The 21,319-nt window shown below is 52.4% G+C and overlaps 1 protein-coding gene across 5 annotated transcripts in view; it reads left to right on the plus strand.

The window, feature by feature from the left end:
- Itsn1 (intersectin 1) overlaps positions 1–21,319 on the plus strand; it is a 182,394-nt gene that overhangs the window by 139,483 nt on the left and 21,592 nt on the right. For all 5 annotated transcript variants that reach the window (XM_021628727.2, XM_021628721.2, XM_060370744.1 and 2 more), the window contains 4 exons: positions 13,535–13,656; positions 14,975–15,081; positions 17,106–17,289; positions 20,570–20,668. In XM_021628727.2, coding sequence (XP_021484402.1) covers positions 13,535–13,656; positions 14,975–15,081; positions 17,106–17,289; positions 20,570–20,668 — 512 coding nt within the window. The remainder of the gene's footprint in view (positions 1–13,534; positions 13,657–14,974; positions 15,082–17,105; positions 17,290–20,569; positions 20,669–21,319) is intronic.

The following is a 21,319-nucleotide window of genomic DNA, read 5'->3' on the forward strand; positions in this document are numbered from 1 at the left end:
GCTCTTTTTAAATGCAAAGCTTGTAGGGAAAGCTGGATGGTTTGTTCCAGCCAGTCCATTTAAAGGGCTGTTCATTTCGAAAGTTCCTAGGCATTGGGGGAAAAAAAAGCCTAACTTTACTAAAACAAAGGCTTTGCTTCTGAGACATAGCTGTTAATATTTATATGAAAATGCCATGCCCCTGACCGATATTTATGAAAGAAGTTTATTAGATGGAGATGGGGGAAGGAGAGAGACATGGTGGGGAGGGGACGCCCCAACAGAGAGAGGAGTGAGCAAGAGAGAGGGAGTGGCAGATCAGTACCTGGCCCAGATGATGTCAGAGGACGCAGGTACTGGCATAGGACAGTCAGGACCCTAAAGGTCCCTGAGGGAAGGCCAGTTGAATTTCCTGCACATCGTAACAGGCATTGGTCTTACTCTATATGTAGGGTTCACACAGCATACTACCTCCGAGATGCTACCTGCCTGCTGCTCTGTGGTTCTGTGTGTCAGATGTTGGCAGTGAGACGGTGACTTACATTTATTTATCTGTGGCTTATATTAGGGCTGAACAGAGGTCAAGGTACTACGGCAAACAGAATTGTATAGAAGATTGTCACACAGGCTGACATGCTGCAGGACACAAAAAAGACCTGTCACCCCCGTCAGCTTAGCCACTCCTTTTTCCCAAGTTGTCCAAACCCTGCCCCAGGAGGGGAAGTGTGTGTGTGACCCCCACTGTGCATGAGGACTCTATGTGCTCCTGAAGCCTCTGGTTCCCCCCCACCCATCTTCCCCCCACCATGTCCACTGCCCCTTTCTTGACTCCTGTCACTCTTGTACCTAAGCCAGGCCATACCAAGGAAGCAGAGAACATGGTGTCGGGGTCAGGGGACAGAGATGGTCCCTGAAGACTATTTGACAGCACTGAGTTCTTAGAACCTGGGCACAAGCCCTTCACTTGACAGTGAGGACACTGAGGGTCTAGGGGGACCCTCAGTGGCTTTTCAGGGCCAGGCTGACCTTCTTTCTAGTTGTAGCATTTGGAAAGGGCATCCCTGTCCCAGAACCTAGCCACCAAGCTGCACCTGCACAGAGTTATTGGTGGCCATCACTTTGTTAGATAACAGTGGGCCCGCTTTCCTTCCTGTGGTTCTTCTACCTCTAGATTGAGGGTTCTGCACGTGGCTGCACATTCTCAGTGCCCAGACTCCACTCTCGCCTACCTTTGACTTGTTAACTGCAGCCCAGTTTCCCAAAAGTATGTGTGCTCCAGATGCCCTCACTCTGGGTCAACTGTGGCATCTAAATTTTCATCCCTGGCTTCATCCAGAAGACCACAGGGCCGAATGTAGAAACACTACTTAGATACGACTTAATCTAATAGAAAGGTCAGCATAGCTGTTCCCTTGGTACTTGGTGGCATCAAAGGTTTTCTAGGATGGCTATTGGGAGCATGGGTTTGAATCCCAGCTCTGCCACTTTACTTACTTTGTGGCTTCTGGCACATTCTTTAAGTTCTTTGCACTTTATCAGCAGAGATAAGAACACCAGTGAGTTAACTGAGCTCCCAGGACATAAGAGGTGGGTTGTTTTGGGGGGACAAATGGTTTCTGCCTGGTCAGTGAACATGGTGGAAACCCCAAGATGGGCTTCCAGCTTGCTTTCTTGCAGTGCCTCTTAAGACCCACCAGCAACTGTTTTTCCAGATGAGAGAGTTCAGAGTGAATGACAGCTCCCTTGAAGCATTCACACACAACTTTGCCCGCTAGCTTGCAAACAAATCCTACCCCCTTCCTGTGGCAGCTGGGACTCACCTGCGTGGAAGCCTTTTGGAACATCTGTCTCATAGTCTGAACGATGCCGACACCCTGTCTCCCCAGCACACCACTGCAAGCTGCCTCTTTCACACCGCTGACGGTGGGGTGCCCAACCAGGGAAAGGGAATGTGTAAAGCTTTTAAATACCACAACCGTGTGCTATTGGCAGGCCCGTGCAGCGCTCCACAATAAAGCTGTCACAAATGCGTTGAGTCACTGGGTCCTGTAATTCTCATCACAGCCTTCTGTGTCCTTGTGGTCTCCGGCCAGCAAAGAATGGAAAGTTTGCCCCTGCCCCTGCTAGACATGCCAGCACTCCTTTTTTTTTTTTTAAGTAGCCACACAGCATGACTAGAGAGACGTGCCCCCCAGAGCAGCTGCGCCACTTACGGCTCCCAGAAGCACACCGCCCTGCCTGCACCCCAACATCCCTCACAGAGAGAGAGGCCTTGGCTGCCTTTGCTTCATTTGCTGTGCCAGACCCCAGCAGAGCTGGCACAGCCAAGCATCTTGGCTGTCTGGGGCGTTACCTTGGAATCCCACAGCCCCACAGGAAGCCCTGCATAGCCTTCTCTGCCCTCAGTAACCAGCCCCCACTGACTGCAATGGGAACCCTCAGCCCAGCACATCCTCAAGAGACAGAAGAAAATCTACCAGTACCACCCCCTTCTCCCTCTTGCTACAGCAAAGTCTTTGGAAGCAGAAGTCTGAGGGAAACCTGCCTCAGTTTCCAACTCTCCTGCTGCCTACACACACACACACACACAGACACACACACACACACACACACGCACACACACACGGACATGGACCCTGCCTGGCTCTAGGCTGTGGGTACTGGAACACAGGCTGCTGTAATCCTGGCTTTCGATCCTGTAGAGTGGGAGGGGACACCAGCAGACAGATTGGTTGAGCCATCCTGGCTCGTGGTGAATAAACGGGACAGAGTGTGACCGAAGGGCAGAGCTGCAGTACAGGAGAGGTCCTGGGATCGTCTCCAAAGCAACTGTGGCTTCTAAGTTTTCATCCCTAGCTGCAGCCAGGACACCAGAATACAAGAACACTTCTTAGATACAATTTAATCTAATAGTGGACTTCTCTGACCTGTAAACCCTTGTGGAACACATGAGAGTCGGCCCACGTCTGTGCCCTCTGGCAGCATTCTGGCCTGCAGCAGGGGAAGTGACAGGTGGCATGGGTGTGGAGCTGCCCCAGAGTCAGAGAGTTCATGATTCAAAGCCCCCGGCACTTCTTCCCTCTGGTCAAGAGGTAGCACATGGGTACATGCGTCCATAGAGCCTGTAGTCACCTGGCTCTACCCTGCCTGTCTGGTCTTAACCACCCCCAAATCTTCCTTTGCCCCCATATCCTCCTCCACACACCCTTCTTGAAATTCTTGCTTCAAGTTTTAGCCATTGGTACACTCCAGTGACACATGCCTTTCCCCACCTCCCCCACCCTGCTCTGTGCCAGTCCTCCCCACCACGACACCTTGACTTGAAGTCCTTTCATACAAAATGACAAGGAGAGCAGGAGGCTGATACGTACACATGTGGACACTAGGTAAGTAAGTCACACATTTCGATCACCGCGACAGGGCCCGAAGGAGAAACTCACGGGAAGTGGGTTGTTTTGGACACAGATTTAGCAGTCTCATCTTCACTATGCTCAGCTTGTTTCCTGGCTCTGGGCCTTTGGTGAGGTGGAACACCGTGGCAGCTCGAACATCTGGCAGAGCAGGGTCACGTAGAAAGAGGCCAGGGGCCAGATACCTGTCAAAGGCGTGTCCCTAGTCCTCTTCCCCCAACCAAGGCTACCTTCTCCAGAGCCTCCTAGTGATGCTAGCAGCTTATGTCTCCATCCCTGAGTCCACTGATGGCTGGTTCCCTCCTAAGTCAGTAACCTGTCAGGGGCTAGATGCACCAGTTGGAGACTGAGCACACATAAGCCTTTGGTGGGTGTGTGGTGGGGTCATCTGCAAACTGTAAGATACACTCATAAACTCATTAGACTGTAAGATACACTCATATCCCTCATCAGACCGTAAGATACACTTATATCCCTCACTAGACCGTAAGGCATATTAATCTCCCTCATTAGACTGTAAGATATCCTTGCAGGCAGGGCTAGCTGGCATCTCTAGATTTGTCACATCCTCATCAAGAACTCCACAAAGAACCTGTTGTGTAGTGCAGCCTGTAATCCCAGCACTCGGGAGGCTGAGGCAGAGGATCATGACTTTGGCGTCAGTCTGGACCACATAATGAAACACTGTCAAAAGTAAATAAAATGGGCTGGGAATATAGCTTAGCATGTTTACCTAGCATTGTAGCCCTGAATTCAGCCTCAGCACCACATAAACAGGCACAGTGGCATACACCTGTAATCTCAGCATCTGTGAGGTAGAGGCAGGGGCATGAGAAGTTCAAGTTCACACATGCATGCACACATAGAGAGATCTAGGCCATCCAGGGATACACAAGGCTTTATTTGAGAGAGAGAGAGAGAGAGAAGAAGAAGAAGAAGAAGAAGAAGAAGAAGAAGAAGAAGAAGAAGAAGAAGAAGAAGAAGAAGAAGAAGAAAGGGAGAAGGGAGAAGGGAGGGAGGAAGGAAAAGAAGGAAGGAAGGAAGGAAGGAAGGAAGGAAGGAAGGAAGGAAGGAAGGAAGGAAGGAAGGAAGGAAGAAAAACGAAAGTTAACTAACAAGACCCATCTCTGGAGAGGAGGTAGCGTGTGGCTTGGTAAAGCATATGCTTAGCACGGATGAGAGCCTGGGTTTTCTCCCCAGGGAGAGGCAATGGTGCCTCTCCTCGTAGAGCTGACTTACTGTGGGATCAGCATCTCTTGCCAGTTGTAAGCCACAGTCCGATTAAGACAATTTTGGATTTCCCATGGGCCCTCACTTTGGGGGCTGTGGGGGAGGTGTTGGGTGTTGGTGGTCATCTGCTTTTGCCTTGTTCCCTCCCCTAGTCCTACTAACATAATCTTCCCTTCCCAGTTGGGCCATGAGTGCTACCATCTTGTTCATTCTCCTCACTGTGTATGGCGGAGAACCCAGCACGAAGGCTATGCTGGGAAAGTTGGCAGAGTTGAAAAAGTTATTTTTTTGTGGAAAGGCCCTAGAACAGGAACTGTTCTTCATCCTTACAATCACTTACCTAGTGCACATCTTACTCTACACGCTTGGTAGTTCCTCACAGAAACATTCGTTGCTGGGTCCTGCAGCTGCTCAAACAGACAGGAGGTTCTTGGGTTAGAGGTGGTGTCTCGTGATCTGCAGAAGTCAGCCGGCCAGGGACCAGGTGTTGCCACACCCTTCTGAAGCCATTGCCTTAGGGTTGTGAAGTACACCTCCCGCCACACAGCCGCCGCCGGAGCCTCTTGGGGTTGATCAGCCAAGGCTCGGTTATTTCAATTTTATTTTTATTTCTGTGTGTGTGTGTGTGTGTGTGTGCCGTGTATGTGTGGGTGGTACCCATGGCTAGACAAAGGGTGTTGGTCCCCTGGAGCTGGAGTTACAGGTGGTTGTGAGCCGCCAAATGGGGGTGCTGGGGACCAAACTTGTGACGCAGAACACACTTTGAACTGCTAAACCATCCCTTCAGCCCTAGAGGTTATTAAGGGTTTTTTGTTTTTGTTTTTGTTTGTTTTTGAGAAGACTTATTGTCTCGACCCAAACTTGCTGCAGCCGGCTCCTGAGAGCCTGAGCTCCAGGGCCCAGCTTGTTCACAAATAGACCTTACAGAAGCGTTAGAAGAAAGATGGTAGGCCCCTGGAAACATGGGTACTTTCTTTTATGGTCCTGTTTGCAAAGAGTTTTTCTGATAGAGGGAATAACCATAGCTTCTGGACTCTCCTGTCCCAGCCATCAGAGCAGGGTGCTGAGTGGCGTGGTCCATCTGGATAGTGTGGCCTCACACCTACCTTAGGGCTTCAGTGAGCTCCGAGGGGTAGGTGGCCTTTCAGGTGCAGTGTTTAGCTGTCATAGCTGTCAAGACATTTTAGATGACTGCCAAGTGGCCAGCCCTGGGCTGCCTCCCACCGAGCAGCTGGGAGGCCCTCATGTGACAGGCACTGGAACGGCTCTAGTTTTTTGGTTTTGTTCCCCTTCACACTGGACATCTGAACCATTTTTTTCTCTCTGGAGTGGAAAGTCCTCTCTGCCAGACGGGGCTCACTCAGAGCTTTACAAATGATGGACACTTAGGTCTCCCCTTGTTAAGTTAGACATACTGGTCTTGAGTCCAGCAGGGTGACTTTAGTGCAGCCATACTCAAGAAGTCCCACCTCCCTCCATCCTACATTCAGCTGCTACCAGGAGCCTCCTGAAACAGCCCAAACATCCTTAGCCCTGTGACAGGCCCCAAGTGTGCTTCCCTTCTGGTGTGGCCTGAACTGCGTTCCCCAGTATTTATAGGTCAAAGCCCTAACCCTGGAGACCATAGAATGTGACTGAATTTGGAGGTAGTGTCTTCAAAGATGAATTTAAACATCTCAGTGAGGCCTTCAGGGTAGATCCTACTCCAGTATGACAAGTATCCTTTTAAGAAGAAACCACATGTGAACAGTCCGCATGCATAGGTTTACATGCACGAAGAAAGGCCAGGTTGTGTGGGACACATGAAGGAGACATGGTTAGAAGCCCAGTAGAGACGAGCCCTGCCAACACCTTGACCTGATCTTGGGCCTGAGCCTCCATAACTGTGAGAGAGTAAACTTCTATTTTTAAAGCCACCCAGTCTGTGATTGGTCCTGGCCACCAGGACACACAAAACACCACCTGTCCAGCAAGGCAAATATGGAATGGTTAGGAATGTGGCTGCAGATCCTACTTCCTTTGTTGCTTTTTAACTGAGGCTTTATGGAGTTGCTTATCTTCCTCAAGTCTCCGACCTCGTTGTGGGGAATGGGAGCTATTCTACAGGGTTGTCTGTGAGGACTGAGTCCATACTTCCAAGTGTCTGAAGCTTCTAGTTCAGCCTTGCTGTGTGGCATCGTGCAGTCTTCTCTTTCCCTCTGGCTCCCAGCACCCAACTCTGATTCTCTGATGCTCCTGCTACCCACTTTGCCAATGATATTTTAGTTCATGAGACTATAACAAAATACCTGAGGATGGCTAAGTGATAACTCGTTCGCATTTGCTTATAGTTCTGGAGGCTGAGAAGTCTAAGAGCCAGGGGCTGCCTGTGGCGCAGCACCCCATTCCAGATGGAAGGAAGGGTTAAAGGGCACACACGAGAGCTGGGTGTCTGCCACATGTTTGTATCCGCATCCCACCCCTTAGGCAACAGTATTGCTCTATTCAGGAGGATAGTCATGCCTAGTCACCCTCAAGTCCCACATCTCCACAGGACAGTATGAGAATGTTGAGGGTCAATGACAACAAAGTCTAATGGCTCCAACTCCTCCTCTGCAAAATCTTCCCAGACCTCTCTAGTCAAAGCTACTGCCTCTTTCCTCAAATCCCAATAAAGGCATGTCACACCATGCTGCTTGTAATGCTTTTATGTGCCCTGCATAGCTGAAAGCTTTATTTATGGCCAAGGCTAAGGAAGCCTAAAATCTTGGGGATAAGGCACCTCAGAAGTGGGTGCTCAGAAAGCTAGAAAAGCATGTGTGGAACCAAAAATACAGCCAAGAATGAAGGAAAATACAAATGATAAAGGGCTGAGGTACCTGTGCCAGAAATCCAGTATCAGAGAGCAAGAATGATGTGCTGCTCACTGTGTTCACAGTCAAGGCAGGGCAGGGCAGGAGGCCCTGGGGGGAATTCCATCTCCACACTTCTCCTTGGCAAGCCAGGTAGACCAGATGGCCCTTCTTGGGAGAAGCTGATGCTAACTTGAAGACTGTGGTGCTTTGAGCTTCTTGGATTTGCAGCTGAGTGAGAAGGCTAAATGAACACTCCCAGCAGGACACAACTATCTGACACATGAGTCCCTTAAGACAGCCCAGGTGGGATACCTGAGCTCAGCTGCACAGGGATCTTTGATGCCATGGGGGCATCTTTAACTTCTCACCATAGGCCAGTCACTAGCTCCTGCTCTCTTATCAAAATCACAATCAAATCCTGAGAATTTGCAACTTGCCAACCTCAGTTCCAAACACTGAGTTCTAAGTTCCTGCTATAAGCTGGCTTATAGCAGGAGTATATGCCTTCTGGCTGGGTGCTCAAAGCAGCTGAGCTCAGAGACAAAACCAGAGAACATGCCATGGCTCCATGGCTCCATGGGCTGCTTTTCTTTCAGGACAGGCCATCCCACTTGCTGCTCTGCCTGGAATGTTGACTGGTTCAAAGCAAACAGTTCCTGCAGAACAGACAGGAACTCCAGGCATCCAATCAACGTCTGTTTGGGTGACACCGACCAGGGCCATTTAGCAAGGAGATTTGGGCTGAATGTCCCTAGAAACATTGTGCTGTCTTTCCCTTGAGATGAAAAGCACCACACAGGCTTCCACATCAGCCTCCTGGCCCCTCCTCACTGTGTGTCTGTTGTGTTGGTTCTGGCATTGCTACCCCTATAACACCACCTTTCTATGACTCGTGTCTCCCTCAAGCGTCTGTGTTTACCTCGCTGGGTTTGGTTTTCTTGTTTGTTTGTTTTTATTTTTACAGCACTGGCTGGCCCATTCTCTGAGTGTATGAGTATGAGTGCGTGAGTGTGAGTGCCTGAGTGTGTGACACCAGAAATATTGTTCCTCTGGAGCTATCCACCTTAGTTTTTGAGACAGTGTCTCAGGGATACCCGAGGCTTGCCAAGAGCTAAGCCTGGCTGGCTGGCTGGCTGGCTGGCTGGCTGGCTGGCAGGCCCCGTGAACTTGCTCATTAGAGCACCTCCCCCAAGAGCTGGGGTTGAAGCACACATCAGCAGGCCTGGTTTTTTAATGAATGTTCTAAGGATTGACCTGAGGTCCAAGCAAGGCAAACAGTTCAGCAATGGAAGCATCTCCAGCCCTGTCCCACTCTTTGACGCATGCTATTGTTAACCTACTTTTCCTGTGGAGTCTGCCCTACCCTAAGCTTGTGAATTTTCCTTAGGACAAGAACAGTATCTGCTTACTTCTGTGTCCCTTCAACTTCCCAGAAACTTAATAAATATTTATTGACCAACTTATTATATTTTTGGCTCCTTTGTAACAGGAACCAGGCTTGTTTATTTACTTTGCTCAAAGTTTGGCTGCTTGTGGGAACTCATTGGGTTTCAAAGCTACACAGAAGAGAAGAGGTTCATCCATCTGTTGTGCTAAGAACTTCTGTATCCTTTGAAATTCCACAGTATCTGTGGGCGCATGTATTATCTGGAATAAAAAGGACTTCAGTTCTACTGGTCATGTGAGGAATGGTTGAGGGGAATATGATGACCTGTTAGGGTTGAGATATTTTCCAAGTCTCTGGTCCTTCCAAAAGGATATTGCAGCCCTGTCCCTCTCACAAGTATGTTTTAAAACCCTATGTAAACTTGGGCGCCTACATTAGGAATTTCCTGTGGGCTTTAATGGGGGTTGTTTTTTCACTTTTTGGAGTTCTTGCACTATTATTTCAGCTGTGCGCCAGTTTTAGTTTTGAGACACCCTTTGCCCCTGCTCTACAGCCATAGAAAATCATTCATTTCACCTTGTCTTCTCTTCTTCCCCTAGGCCAGGGCAAACTCTGTGTGACTCGGTACCCAGGGGAGAGAAGGCCACACTCTCTACCCCCTAAAGAAAACTTTTAATTTGAAATGACTTTTCCACTTGCCCTGCTTTAAATAATGGAGGTTAAAAAAAAAACTTGTTTGTCTAAATATTACATTTCAAAGGAAGGATATTTTGGGGTTTAGGATGCCCTTTTCAAGTCTTTCATTGTTCTCTGGGTCTGGAAATCACTTTCACCGTATCCAAGGGTCAGTTTAGTGACTTAAAAAACCATCTCAAGCTACTGTGGTTGCTGTGTAACACGGAGAAAAACCTCCTCACAAAATCTTTGCCTCTGACTATGCCCTGGGTCCAGAGGCCAGTGCGACCACTCCACGTCTCCACGAAGGCTACAGCTAGACCTGCACAGGGCTCTGGAGGTAACAGCCAGGCCCCACTGGCATCCCTGGCATCCCCAGGCTCTTGGTTCTCATTTGGGTGGTAGGTTTGTAGATCCAAAGGCTGGTCTGTCTAGGACAAAGTGTACCTCAGCCCTCAAGTGCACCCAGGGCTGGCCCTGAGCCACGTGTCCCGGCACATCCTGCCGTTCTCCCAAACTGTACCCAGAGGGGCCTCTAGAATCCCAATGATCCCAGCATCTCTCCCAACAGGACTTTGTTTTGGGTTCTTGCTCATTCTGGTATCTTCCGGTCATGCTACTTCCTCGCTGTAGAAAGGAGGAGGTGTTTCTCAGGAGGGTCTGCCATCGGGTGGGGTAGCTTCTCTGTCCTGTGTGCTTAGTCCTCTAGCCCTGATCCAGCCTGACAATTCCAGCCACTGCTTTCTTGTTAGAACAAGGGTGCACTCATCCTTGGGGGTGGGGTGCAGTAACCTGGACCTGGTGTGCTGGGAGGGCGGTGTAAAGCTAGAGAGGAGCAGTACCAGTGACAGTCTTGGGGGGTGGTATTACCCTCAGCCTGGGGTGACAGTACTGTCTCAGCCTGGGGGTACCCTACCACTGTTAGCCTGGCTGGACAGGAGCACCTTCAGCCTGCAGGGGTGCAGGACCACCTTCAGAACGGGGTGGGGGGTGGAGGGTTGAGGGGCAGAACCACCTTCAGCCTAAGGTGCCAGCATTGCCTGGGGAAGGGGGAGGAACAGCAATGTCCCCTCAGCTTCAGCCTAGGAGGCAGTAGCACGCTCAGCAGGGAAACTTTCACTGGGGGAGGAGTCAACACCATCTCTGGAGGTCTGAGGTGGACTCTGGAAGACCAGCATCTTGCTTTCATTCTAAATCCCCAGCGTACAGTACAGCTCTGCCAGTCATGGTGGAGATCACAAAGTCACTGAACAGGAGTGAGGAATGAGGGGCCCAAGTAGGTGGGTTCCCCCCCCGCGGTTTGTTTGGTGGTTGTTTTGTTTTGTTTTCGTGGTTGTTGTTGGAGATGGGGTCTCACTCTGTAGCCCTGGCTGTCCTGGAATTCACTAGGTAGACCAGGCTGACCTCAAACTCAAGAGACCACCTGCCTTTCCTCCCAAGTGCTGGGACTAAAGGCGTGCGCCACCACCCAGCATGCAACAGGCTTTGGGAGCCAATAAAACGGTGTGCGAAAGGTGTGTGGGTACTCATACGGCACAAGAGTTTGTTTGCTGCGGGGGAGCCCACAGGGCCCACCGGGTCTCTCCGAGGGACTGGATCTAAAGGGACATTCGTGAGCCGTGCCTGCTCACTGCTGGTGGTTATGCTGCAGACTTCAGGACTGTGCTGTGTGGGTGTGAGCTATTGCCTGTGCAAGAAGTCACTATCCCTGTGGACAGGAATGGCGTGGAAGCACCAGGAGGCTGCGTCCAGGAGAGGCCCAGCCACAGACAGGGGCCACATTCAGCCTCTGAGCAAGGGGCCTGAGTCCTGAGTCCTTGGACTCACCCTTAAGACAGTGGGCAAAAGTAGGGCAGGGACTGGCTATGTAGGCCTCCACAGTTCAAGGGTTTCCTAGGTGACTCGCTCAAGAAAAGTGAAAGAATGAAGAAACGGAGGGGGAGGAGGATTCTCTGCTCTTCCCAGGCTCTGCACTCACCCGGCTGCTGGGAACACTCTGGTCTTGCTCCTTTCTGAGAGGCCTTGCTAAGACAGATGTTCAAGAAGACAGCACCCAGGCTGGGCCGTGCGTGTGGCTGAGCAGGAGGCCCGAGCTGGGAGTCAAATGCAGGCTCTGCAGTTGGCACTGCCTTGCAGCTCTGAGGTCAGGCTCCGCCACCGGCGGACGGAAAGGCGTGGAGAGTGTTACTATAATGATAGGCTTATTCCTGTGGCTTTCCTGGCACAGCCTTGGCTATCCTGGGCTGCTCTGTCCCCCAAAGAGAAACTACACCGTGCAGAAAGGGCAACTGGCCACGGGAAGGAGAAAAACCTGAAGCTATTGGGAGGTCTGGAGCCAAAAAACAGTTCACCAAGAAGTTGTGGCACCGCTTTTCCCAGACGGATGATTCTACCTACAGGAACTTCAGCACCCTGAATCCTGAGCCCAGATCCCCCCTACCTGCGGGGAGGTAGAGTCTCTGGGGAGCCCTTGGTAACCCCGGCAGCCTCTCACTGAAGAGTCACTGGAGAGCTTGTTACATCGCTGTGTCCTGGGCCCCAGCCCCAGAGAGTCTATTTGGCAAAGTTCTCGTCATTTATTCCCCGACCTAAGGCATTCACAGGGGCTGCCAGGGTGACTGGCACACTTAAAACCACTGCTTTGGGGGGAGGGGGCATCGCAGGTTCTATCGCGCCCCCTTGTGGCAAGTAGGAAGGGTGCGAAATGAGCGCGAGTGGGACTCAGCCGCATCCACCGCCCACGCCCCTCAGAGCATCGATTTGACAAATTCAAGTTCTGTGATTAAAAAAGACCATAACAAAAAGAAGTATATGTGTGGGACCACTTCCATGTTAAAGAGAAAGAAGGAAAGAAAGAAAGAAAGAAAGAAAGAAAGAAAGAAAGAAAGAAAGAAAGAAAGAAAGAAAGAAAGAAGGAAGGAAGGAAGGAAGGAAGGAAGGAAGGAAAGAAGGAAGAAATGAAGAAAGGAAGGAAGAAAGGAAGGAAGAAAGAAGGGAAGAAAGGAAGGAAGAAAAGAAGAAAGAGAGACAGAGAAAGAAAGGAAGGAAGGAAGGAAGGAAGGAAGGAAGGAAGGAAGGAAGGAAGGAAGGAAGGCTGGCCCAGCTCTGCACTGGGCTGCTGCTGAGAGTGGGCGCGTCTGAGGCAGGGGCTGCACTAATAAGCCACAAACGTCCTGGCTGAACAGAACTCCGGATAACAAAGTAAGTGAAGAGAGTTGAGGGCTGGCCTGCGTCAGGGCAGCTGAGGGGCCGTTCTGTGGCCTCCGCATAGGGAGCTGTCTGTCAGGGCCTTCCAGTCTCGCTTCTCAGCTTCCACGGATCCCCCACAGTGCCCTTGCCTGGAGCCACTTCCGGTCATGTCTGGATGCACCTGCCGGTCCTCGTGCCCACCAAGAGCTTCGGCACAGTGGTTACCGGGTACCGCAGCCTCCAAAAGCCAGGCTCAGCTATGCGCCTGCGCGCCTGCAGCCTGTCGTGACAGCAGGGCCTAGAGAGCACATACGGCCTCTGGACAAGCCTGGGCTTCGACTCTGTTTCTAACAAGTGTGGAGAGGAAGGACCTGGGCAGAACTATCTCTTGGAGCCTTGATTCCCTTGTCTGTACCACGAGGCTGATTCTGGAACTTTCTTGAAACACTCAAGGCTGTGGTCAGCACGCAGCTCCCTCTCGGGGCCTGGCATGGCTGGCATGGAAGCATTGGCAGGCTTTAGCAGGCCCTTTAACCCTTTCCGTGGTTCTGACGGAGCGTGAGTGTGCGGCCTGGGTTTGTGACCTCGAACTGCACGGCTTAAAACAAGCGGAATTTATCACCCCCTTACAGCTCCAGGGTGGAAAGTCTGAAGGGGTGTGTGCAGGACTGCGCTCCTCAAGAATGCTCTGTGCTGCTTTTCTCTTAAGCTTCTGGAACGGATGGCAAGCCCGCAGCTCAGTCACAGGGATCTTGGGTGTCCTCGCTGTGGAGCTGTAGGCCTCGCCTAGCCTTGCACTGAAAGTTCTCCTAAATGGTTGTGTCTTCCAGGGTGCTCAGACTTACATCTCTTAGATATGTTGACCCCAACAGAGAGGAAGCGACAAGGCTACATCCACGAACTCATTGTCACAGAGGAGAACTATGTGAATGACCTGCAGCTGGTCACAGAGGTACTGGCAGCCCTGGGAGGTGGGGGTGGGGTGGGGGTGGGGGCGGAAAGAGGCTCTGTCCTGAGCCTCTCAGAGATATCTGAAGAGCAAACCACACAGGTTATCTTACCCATGAGGAGATGGCCATGGTTTCCACAGGCCCACCCTGTGAGACAGAGAGGCAGTTCTCCACCAGCCCAAGGCCAAGTGCATACAGGTCCCAAACTGATGACAAACGGAGAAGGGGTATGTGTGCTGTGACTGGGGACTCTTGGCTCGAGTCAGAGAAGTTTCAGCTCAGCCACCAACTGAAAGCTGTCATCAAGCCAGTCACGTGACACTCAGCCCCTCAGTGTTGGCTCCTGAGTACAGCAGCTGGCTGCGGGGCTCCTGAGTCATTCCCAGCGCCCCCTGAGAAAAGCCACTACTATGACTGAGCATGGAGACCTGTTCTCCCAAGGCCACTGGCCTGGGATGGGCTGCCTGTGTGGGGAGCAGGGAAGGTCTGAAAGGCTGGGATGAAAGTTTGTGATCCCTGCAGCCATTTATCCACACACAGGGAGAGTCACCATGTTGGGAAGCAGGTTTATGGAGCTGGACCTGAGGGTCACCTTCAACATAAAGAGTCCTGTTGTTTGTCAGCCTGTACCCTAGCACATGTCCTGAAACTGTGTTGTCACCTACACATCCAGAAGACAGTGTTCAGCCTTGGGTGTTATGGGAGTTTCAGGCTAAAATGCTGGTCCACAAGGGTTTCCCAGTTGTGTTGCCTCAAGACGTATGCCTGCCGTTAAATACATAGTCAAAGAGTGGGGGTACGAGTGTCACCTGCTCGCATGTGGCATCCCGTGGGGACACTACCCGGTTCACCATCAGATTAACAATTCGTGCAGAACGAGGCTCCCAGGAAGTAGCCACGGCAGGCCAAGCTCATTCCAAAGGGAAGCTATGCCTGTACCCAAAGAATTTCAGAGGAGCCTCTGCCCCAGGTACCCCGGGCTGCCTTGTGGGCAAGGGCACAAGCACATGGGAAACACAGAGACCTGTGATTAGCTAGGAGTTATCCGCCCACCCAGCCAGAGCTTGGGGAGGGCCTGCTTATTTCAGAGAGCCCAGAAGGAGGGCGGCATTGCCTTCTCCTGACCACCTGCTTCCGGCTCAGTGCCAGCCTTGCTTCTCTCGGAATGCCCATGGCTTGTCCGGGTGTAAAGAAGGGTCCTGCACCTGCACCTGCACCTGCACGTGCATTGTGTGTGTGTGTGTGTGTGTGTGTGTGTGTGTGTGTGTGTGTGTGTTGAGCTACCTGCTGTCTGAGTGGCTTCGTTTTCTACACCTGCAGATTTTTCAGAAACCCCTAATGGAGTCTGAGCTGCTGACAGAAAAAGAGGTCGCTATGATCTTTGTTAACTGGAAGGAGCTGATCATGTGCAACATCAAACTCCTGAAGTAAGCCTTTTCTCTACCCGCAACCGCTTTGCGCCTCCGTGTAGCTCGTCTGTGCCCTTCATGCATGCCACCCTGTGTGTCTTTCTTCTTCTGCCTCCCCTTAAGTGCTGTCATCTTTCTGTGTCTCGTTCCTATGGATTTCTCACAGTGGCATGTGAGCTGCTTGGGCAAGCAGCTTCCTGCCCTGGCTATGATTCCGGAATTTCCTGAGCAGGGCCTAGCCTCACACCTGGACTGCAGCAGCGACTGTCACTCGGGGCTGGAGATGGAGAGTGTAGGGTGGTTCCCACCAAACACGAGGGGAGTCTCTCAGGAGGGTTCTAGCAGCTGTCCGGGCCACGTACACCTCACACCTGCTTAATGTGTGGGGCCAGAGATAAGAAACCTGGGTTGGACCTCACTTCTTTGGGCCTCAGTTTCCCTACCCATACACTCAGAAGATTGGATCAGACTACAAAGACCCCCTCTAATTCTCTAAAACCAAAGTCAAGGCAATCAGAACCCCAAATCTGTGTCACAAGGCCCTAAGTGTGCCATTACTAGAGGGAAGACTGAGGTCCAGTCCCTAGGGCTGAGCAGGATGTGGCAGCGAGAGCGCCCTCCCTCTGACTGAGCACTCTGGAGAGACACCTAGATGCCCTGTGCTCCTTCCTGATCTCTGTGTCTGGGTCGCTGGGCAGCTGCCACATCCGAAAACCCAGTCCCGGTATAGTCAAGCAAGTTCAGGCCCCTGAGTCTGTAATGGGATTAGGAGAGGGGGAGCCAGGAGGTGTCTAGGGATGAGCAGGCAGGAGTGAGCATGGTGTCTGTCCCTCTGTGTCCCTCTCACTGTGAAGCTTGTGTCTCCATGGGGTGGCTGACTGTTGGCCACATCTCCCTGTTATCATCTGCTGTGACTTTGGTTGGAGGGCTTCACAGTCGGCCTCTGGGCCTGTGTGTCCTTATCTGTAAAATGGTGGTTTTATTACTCTCATCTGTGGCTATCACAAAAGCCCCAAGGCTCACCTCTCCATAAATAAAGGAAAAAAATGTTGATTTAGCACACCAGTCTTTAGGTGAAGGCCTGTGGCAGATAATACCCAGCTGGGGGAGGGGCAAATAAGGAAGGGGCCACATGGCAAGCCAGGAAACCAGAGATTTGGGAGCCTGACTTGTTCTGTTATAGCAGCTTGCTATAAAAGGAATTAAGCAGCATCCTAAAAGCCCCTTCAAAAGGGCTCCGGGTGGCCCAGAGGGTGACCTATGGCAGCCATGCTTTTGGTTTTGAATGAATGAATTTATTAAGTGTATAGCAAGCCAAGATAAACGAATGAAGAGCAAGGGGTAGGTAGGTACATGCGTGTGGGGGGTGGAATTAAAAAAATCTCGTCAAAGCAGATGCTCACAATATCCAGCAGAAACCAGCTGAGGATGTCCTGTTGAGGCCAGCAGGAGTTCCAAAGAGAGGGTCCTGCCTAGAGCCAAGGTGCCCGTGGGTGAGGCTTTCAGGTCAGAGAGCAACAATAGACAGGGATGTCATCATCCAACCATGCTCCCGCACATCCAGCAGACACTGACTGGGGAAGTTGAGGCACCGGCTGGAGTTCCCTCCTGCTGCAGGCCTTTTATACCATGGGATAAACAGTAGTGTCCTCTGTGGCGATGGTTCACCCAGCTGCCCTCAAGGGCACAGTGTTTACTCTTGGGATGTTTTGCTGTTCTCTTCCCTCCCTACTGCAGAGTTAGGGGGCCAGCCACCCTGAACAAGAGGTTTTGAGGGAGACTTAGACGGATATACCTGGGTCTGGAAAGGGGGAGCCAACCTTGTTTTCAGGCCAGTTTCTCGATGAGTTTACACGGAACAATGTGGCAACACAGCAGAGAGCAGTGCCCCTGACCACCTCACCAAAGGCCCAGGCCCTCAGCCTTCCCTGAGTACATGTTCCAGTGGCTCACACCCTGGCCACACTCTGCAACCCTGCAGGCATGAGGCGCTGTCGGCGAAGGTGGGCGACTCACCCCCCCACCCCCATGTTTCCGTGCAGAGCGCTGAGAGTCCGCAAGAAGATGTCGGGAGAGAAGATGCCGGTGAAGATGATCGGGGACATTCTGAGCGCGCAGCTGCCGCACATGCAGCCCTACATCCGCTTCTGCAGCTGCCAGCTCAACGGCGCTGCCCTCATCCAGCAGAAGACGGACGAGGCCCCGGACTTCAAGGAGTTCGTCAAAGTAAGGCTTCGGGGAGGCTGCGGGGCTCTCCCGGTGTGCGAGGGGCTCCCCGGAGGTCCGCAAGCGCCCCTCCACCAAGCCAGCCCGGGAGTCTTGAGGGGCACTGAACCAGCAGGCTGGTTCTCAGCCAAAGGGCGTGCCTGGACAGGAGAGCCGTCCTTGGGCTTGAAAGCTGTGAAGTAGCTTCAGAGCCACGCCGGCCACGTGTTCCTGTATTTTTGAGAGGCATGTCTGCATCCTTCGTTTCGTTTTCTTGGCCCATGCAGAGAGGGACCCTTCAATTGGCACTAGCCTTTCACACTCGAGGGAACATCCAGGGTCCCCACTGCCCCTCGCTCCCTGTTTGGCTTGCTTCCTGTTACTGTGAGAAAAAACGCTCCGACCAAAGGCAGTGTGGGGAAGGAAAGAGGTTTACAGGTCATAGCCTGTGGGAGCTCAAGGCCGGGCTCTGGAGACAGAAACTTGAAGTGTAGACAGAGGAGGAAACGCTCCTTCCCGGCTTGCCCTCAGGCTCACATCCAGCCACCTTTAGACAGCCCAGCCCAGCCCAGCTGAGGGAATGTGCTGCCCAGAGAGCATCAAGTCCTTCTTCATCAATTACCAATTAAAAAAAAAAATCCCACAGGCGGATCTGGAGGAGACAGTTCCCCAGTAGGTTCCCTTCTCTGAGACCTGTCAAGACATCAGAATCTCTTTCCCAGTGGGAAATCACGGGCTTGAGCTCTGGGCAGCCCACGGGACTGGGCATGAGATGCCACAGCCCCTCTGTAGGGCTGGCAGGGTGCAGAGAGCCACACCTACCAGGGGACTTTCTGCAGGCAGTGCCAAGGCACCTAGGGGCCTTTGTCCTGGGCTAGCAGCCCTGGGACTTGGCCATCTCAGAGTTGGTTTCTGCTAGTCACAGCAGCACTCAAACAGCAGGTACCCTCTCAGGAAGCATAATGTAGCTCTCAGTCAGTAAGTCTCTTTTGCTGAATGCATAGCATGTCTTTGTGCCTCAGGCCTTTGCCGGGTATCAACCTCTCCCCATTCACCTCAGGGATCATGCTCCCGAAATCAGTGGGTATCACTGTGGTGTCTCGGTCAGGGCCTCCCATGAGCACCATGCTCTTTGCCCTGGTCTCTCTGCATTGACAGCTTGCTGTGCTAGCCAGTGAATGACGCACTGTGAGGATGTCCATGCCGGTAAAGAAGGCAAAGAAGTGGGCTGAGGCTGAGCTGACGATGGAGGCCTCTCCCCTCCCTGTCCTTCTCACGATTCCTGCTTCACTTGCCTCCTGCGCTTCCAAAATGGTGGTGACCACAAACCAACATCAGGACCAGGGGCTGATGGTTTGGGGTGTCAGGACTCCAGATGCTGTGCCTAAACTGGCATCCAACTGGACCCTAGGCTTTATGGCTGGACGATAAAGGAGACAAGGAACTTGTCTTTGTGGGGAGAAGGACTCTTGTCCACTAGAGGAGTTGATGGAGATGGCAAAGGTGGAGGGAGGTTGGGATGATGAGTCAGCTCTTGATGGTCAAGCATGGAGACCCAAGCTCCAACCCCAGAACCAACAGAGAAGTAGGAGAGAACCAGCCCTCCAGGGTTGCTCTCTGACCCTCATGTGCACACACACAGAGGCACACACATACACACACACACACACACAAGCATACACACACACACAGGTGCACACACATACACACACACACACAGGTGCACACACATACACACACACACACAAGCATACACACACACACACAGGTGCACACACACAGCATAGGTACACACACACACAAGCTCACATAGACACAGGTGCACATACAACAGGTGCACACACACAGGCACACACAGACACAGGTGCACACACACTGGCACACACAGACACAGGTGCACACACACAGACACAGGTGCACACACACAGGCACACACACAGACACAGGTGCACACACACTGGCACACACAGACACAGGTGCACACACACTGGCACACACAGGCACAGGTGCACACACACAGACACAGGTGCACACACACAGACACAGGTTCACACACACAGACACAGGTGCACACACACAGACACAGGTTCACACACACAGGCACACACAGGCACAGGTGCACACACACAGGCACACACAGACACAGGTGCACACACACTGGCACACACAGGCACAGGTGCACACACACAGACACAGGTGCACACACACAGACACAGGTTCACACACACAGACACAGGTGCACACACACAGACACAGGTTCACACACACAGGCACACACACAGGCACAGGTGCACACACACAGGCACACACAGACACAGGTGCACACACACAGGCACACACAGACACAGGTTCACACACAGGCACACACACAGGCACAGGTGCACACACACAGGCACACACAGACACAGGTGCACACACACACACAGGCACACACACAGGCACACACACACAAGCTCACATAGACACAGGTGCACATACACAGGTGCACACACACCGGCACACACAGACACAGGTGCACACACAGACACAGGTTCACACACACAGGCACACACACAGGCACAGGTGCACACACACAGGCACACACACAGACACAGGCACACACACAGGCACACACACAGGCACACACATACACAGGTGCACACACACATACACAGGTTCACACACACAGGCACACACACAGGCACAGGTGCACACACACAGGCACACACAGACACAGGTGCACACACACAGGCTCACACAGGCACAGGCATACACAAACACACACTCACATGTGCACACACACACACACAAATACGTGCTCATTTCAAAAGCGGTAGGAGGAAAGACACCAGGAGGCACCCCACAGACTGCCGAGACCGGAATCTTACCCTTGAGAGGTCTCGGCCCATGACCGGTCCCGCCCGGAGCTCTTGGAAGCCTGTGCAGGCTGCACCTGCATGAGTCCATTATGCGATGCTGCTTCTCTGGCCCTCGGGGCACTTTTCCTCCCGTGGGACGGTCTTTCTTCTGGCCCGTGGGTGTCACAAAGGTTCTCAGACATCTGGAAGAAAGTCTGAAGCTAGGCTGTCCTCTCATGGAAGGTGAGCTAGCGGGGTGCGGGAAGGATGCACCAGGGCCCTGTCCTCCCCTGAAAACCAGCTCTGCCTGGATCATGACAGCTGGACCCCGCTTTCCAACTCCACGCTCCTCGGTAACTATGCAGATGGGAAATGGGCAGGGAGTCCTAAGGCACAAAGGTCACCAACTATGGATTTTACAGATTTCTGAGGCACGTTAAAACAGCAAAACAACTGTCTTTCAGAGACTCGCCATGGACCCCAGGTGCAAAGGAATGCCACTGTCTAGCTTCATACTGAAGCCTATGCAGCGCGTCACGAGATACCCGCTGATCATTAAAAACGTAAGCACAGCCGCTGTCCCTCTGCGAGCCGAGGGAGGCGGCCAGAGGGGCCAGAGATGGCCAGAGGCAGCTGGAGGCCGGGGGTGGGGACTGCCCAGCCGGTGTGCCTGGCAGTCATGTGCTCATTGGCTGCAGATGTGCTCAGTAACTGGGGGGGTCGGGGGGGATGGTTTTTCGTGAAAAAAAAAAAAAAAAAAAAAAAAAAGACTAATAAAACACAGCCTTCAGATGGCAGCGAAGCTTGAGGCTTTCCCAGCGTCGGCACAGTCCTCTGCACAGAGCCCGGAGCGGCAGAGAGGACCTGGACTCTGGCCACCACCTGTCCTGGGAAGCCTACTCCCTGTCGCTCCCCTGACACCAGACACTCGCTTTTCTCCTGTCCTTTCAAGAGCGCTAGTTCCCGAGAACACAGAGCTAGTCTTTCAGTGTCCACACCTGGAAATGAGCAGCGGGTTTGGCTCTGCTCTGAGCCGTAGAGCCGGAGAAGGAAACCCTCCCCGGGGAGGCAGAAATCGGCCTCTCTAGCTGAGAACTGTATTCAGAAGCTGTGGGTGCAGGTGTGCTCATGGCTAACCTAGGATCTGGTTCTCCCCGCCACACACGGGCACAAAGTGTACCCACTTGTTGTCCTCATGTGTAAACCATCTCCCT

This window comes from Meriones unguiculatus, chromosome 17, assembly GCF_030254825.1.
Source record: "Meriones unguiculatus strain TT.TT164.6M chromosome 17, Bangor_MerUng_6.1, whole genome shotgun sequence".
Taxonomy (NCBI): domain Eukaryota; kingdom Metazoa; phylum Chordata; class Mammalia; order Rodentia; family Muridae; genus Meriones; species Meriones unguiculatus.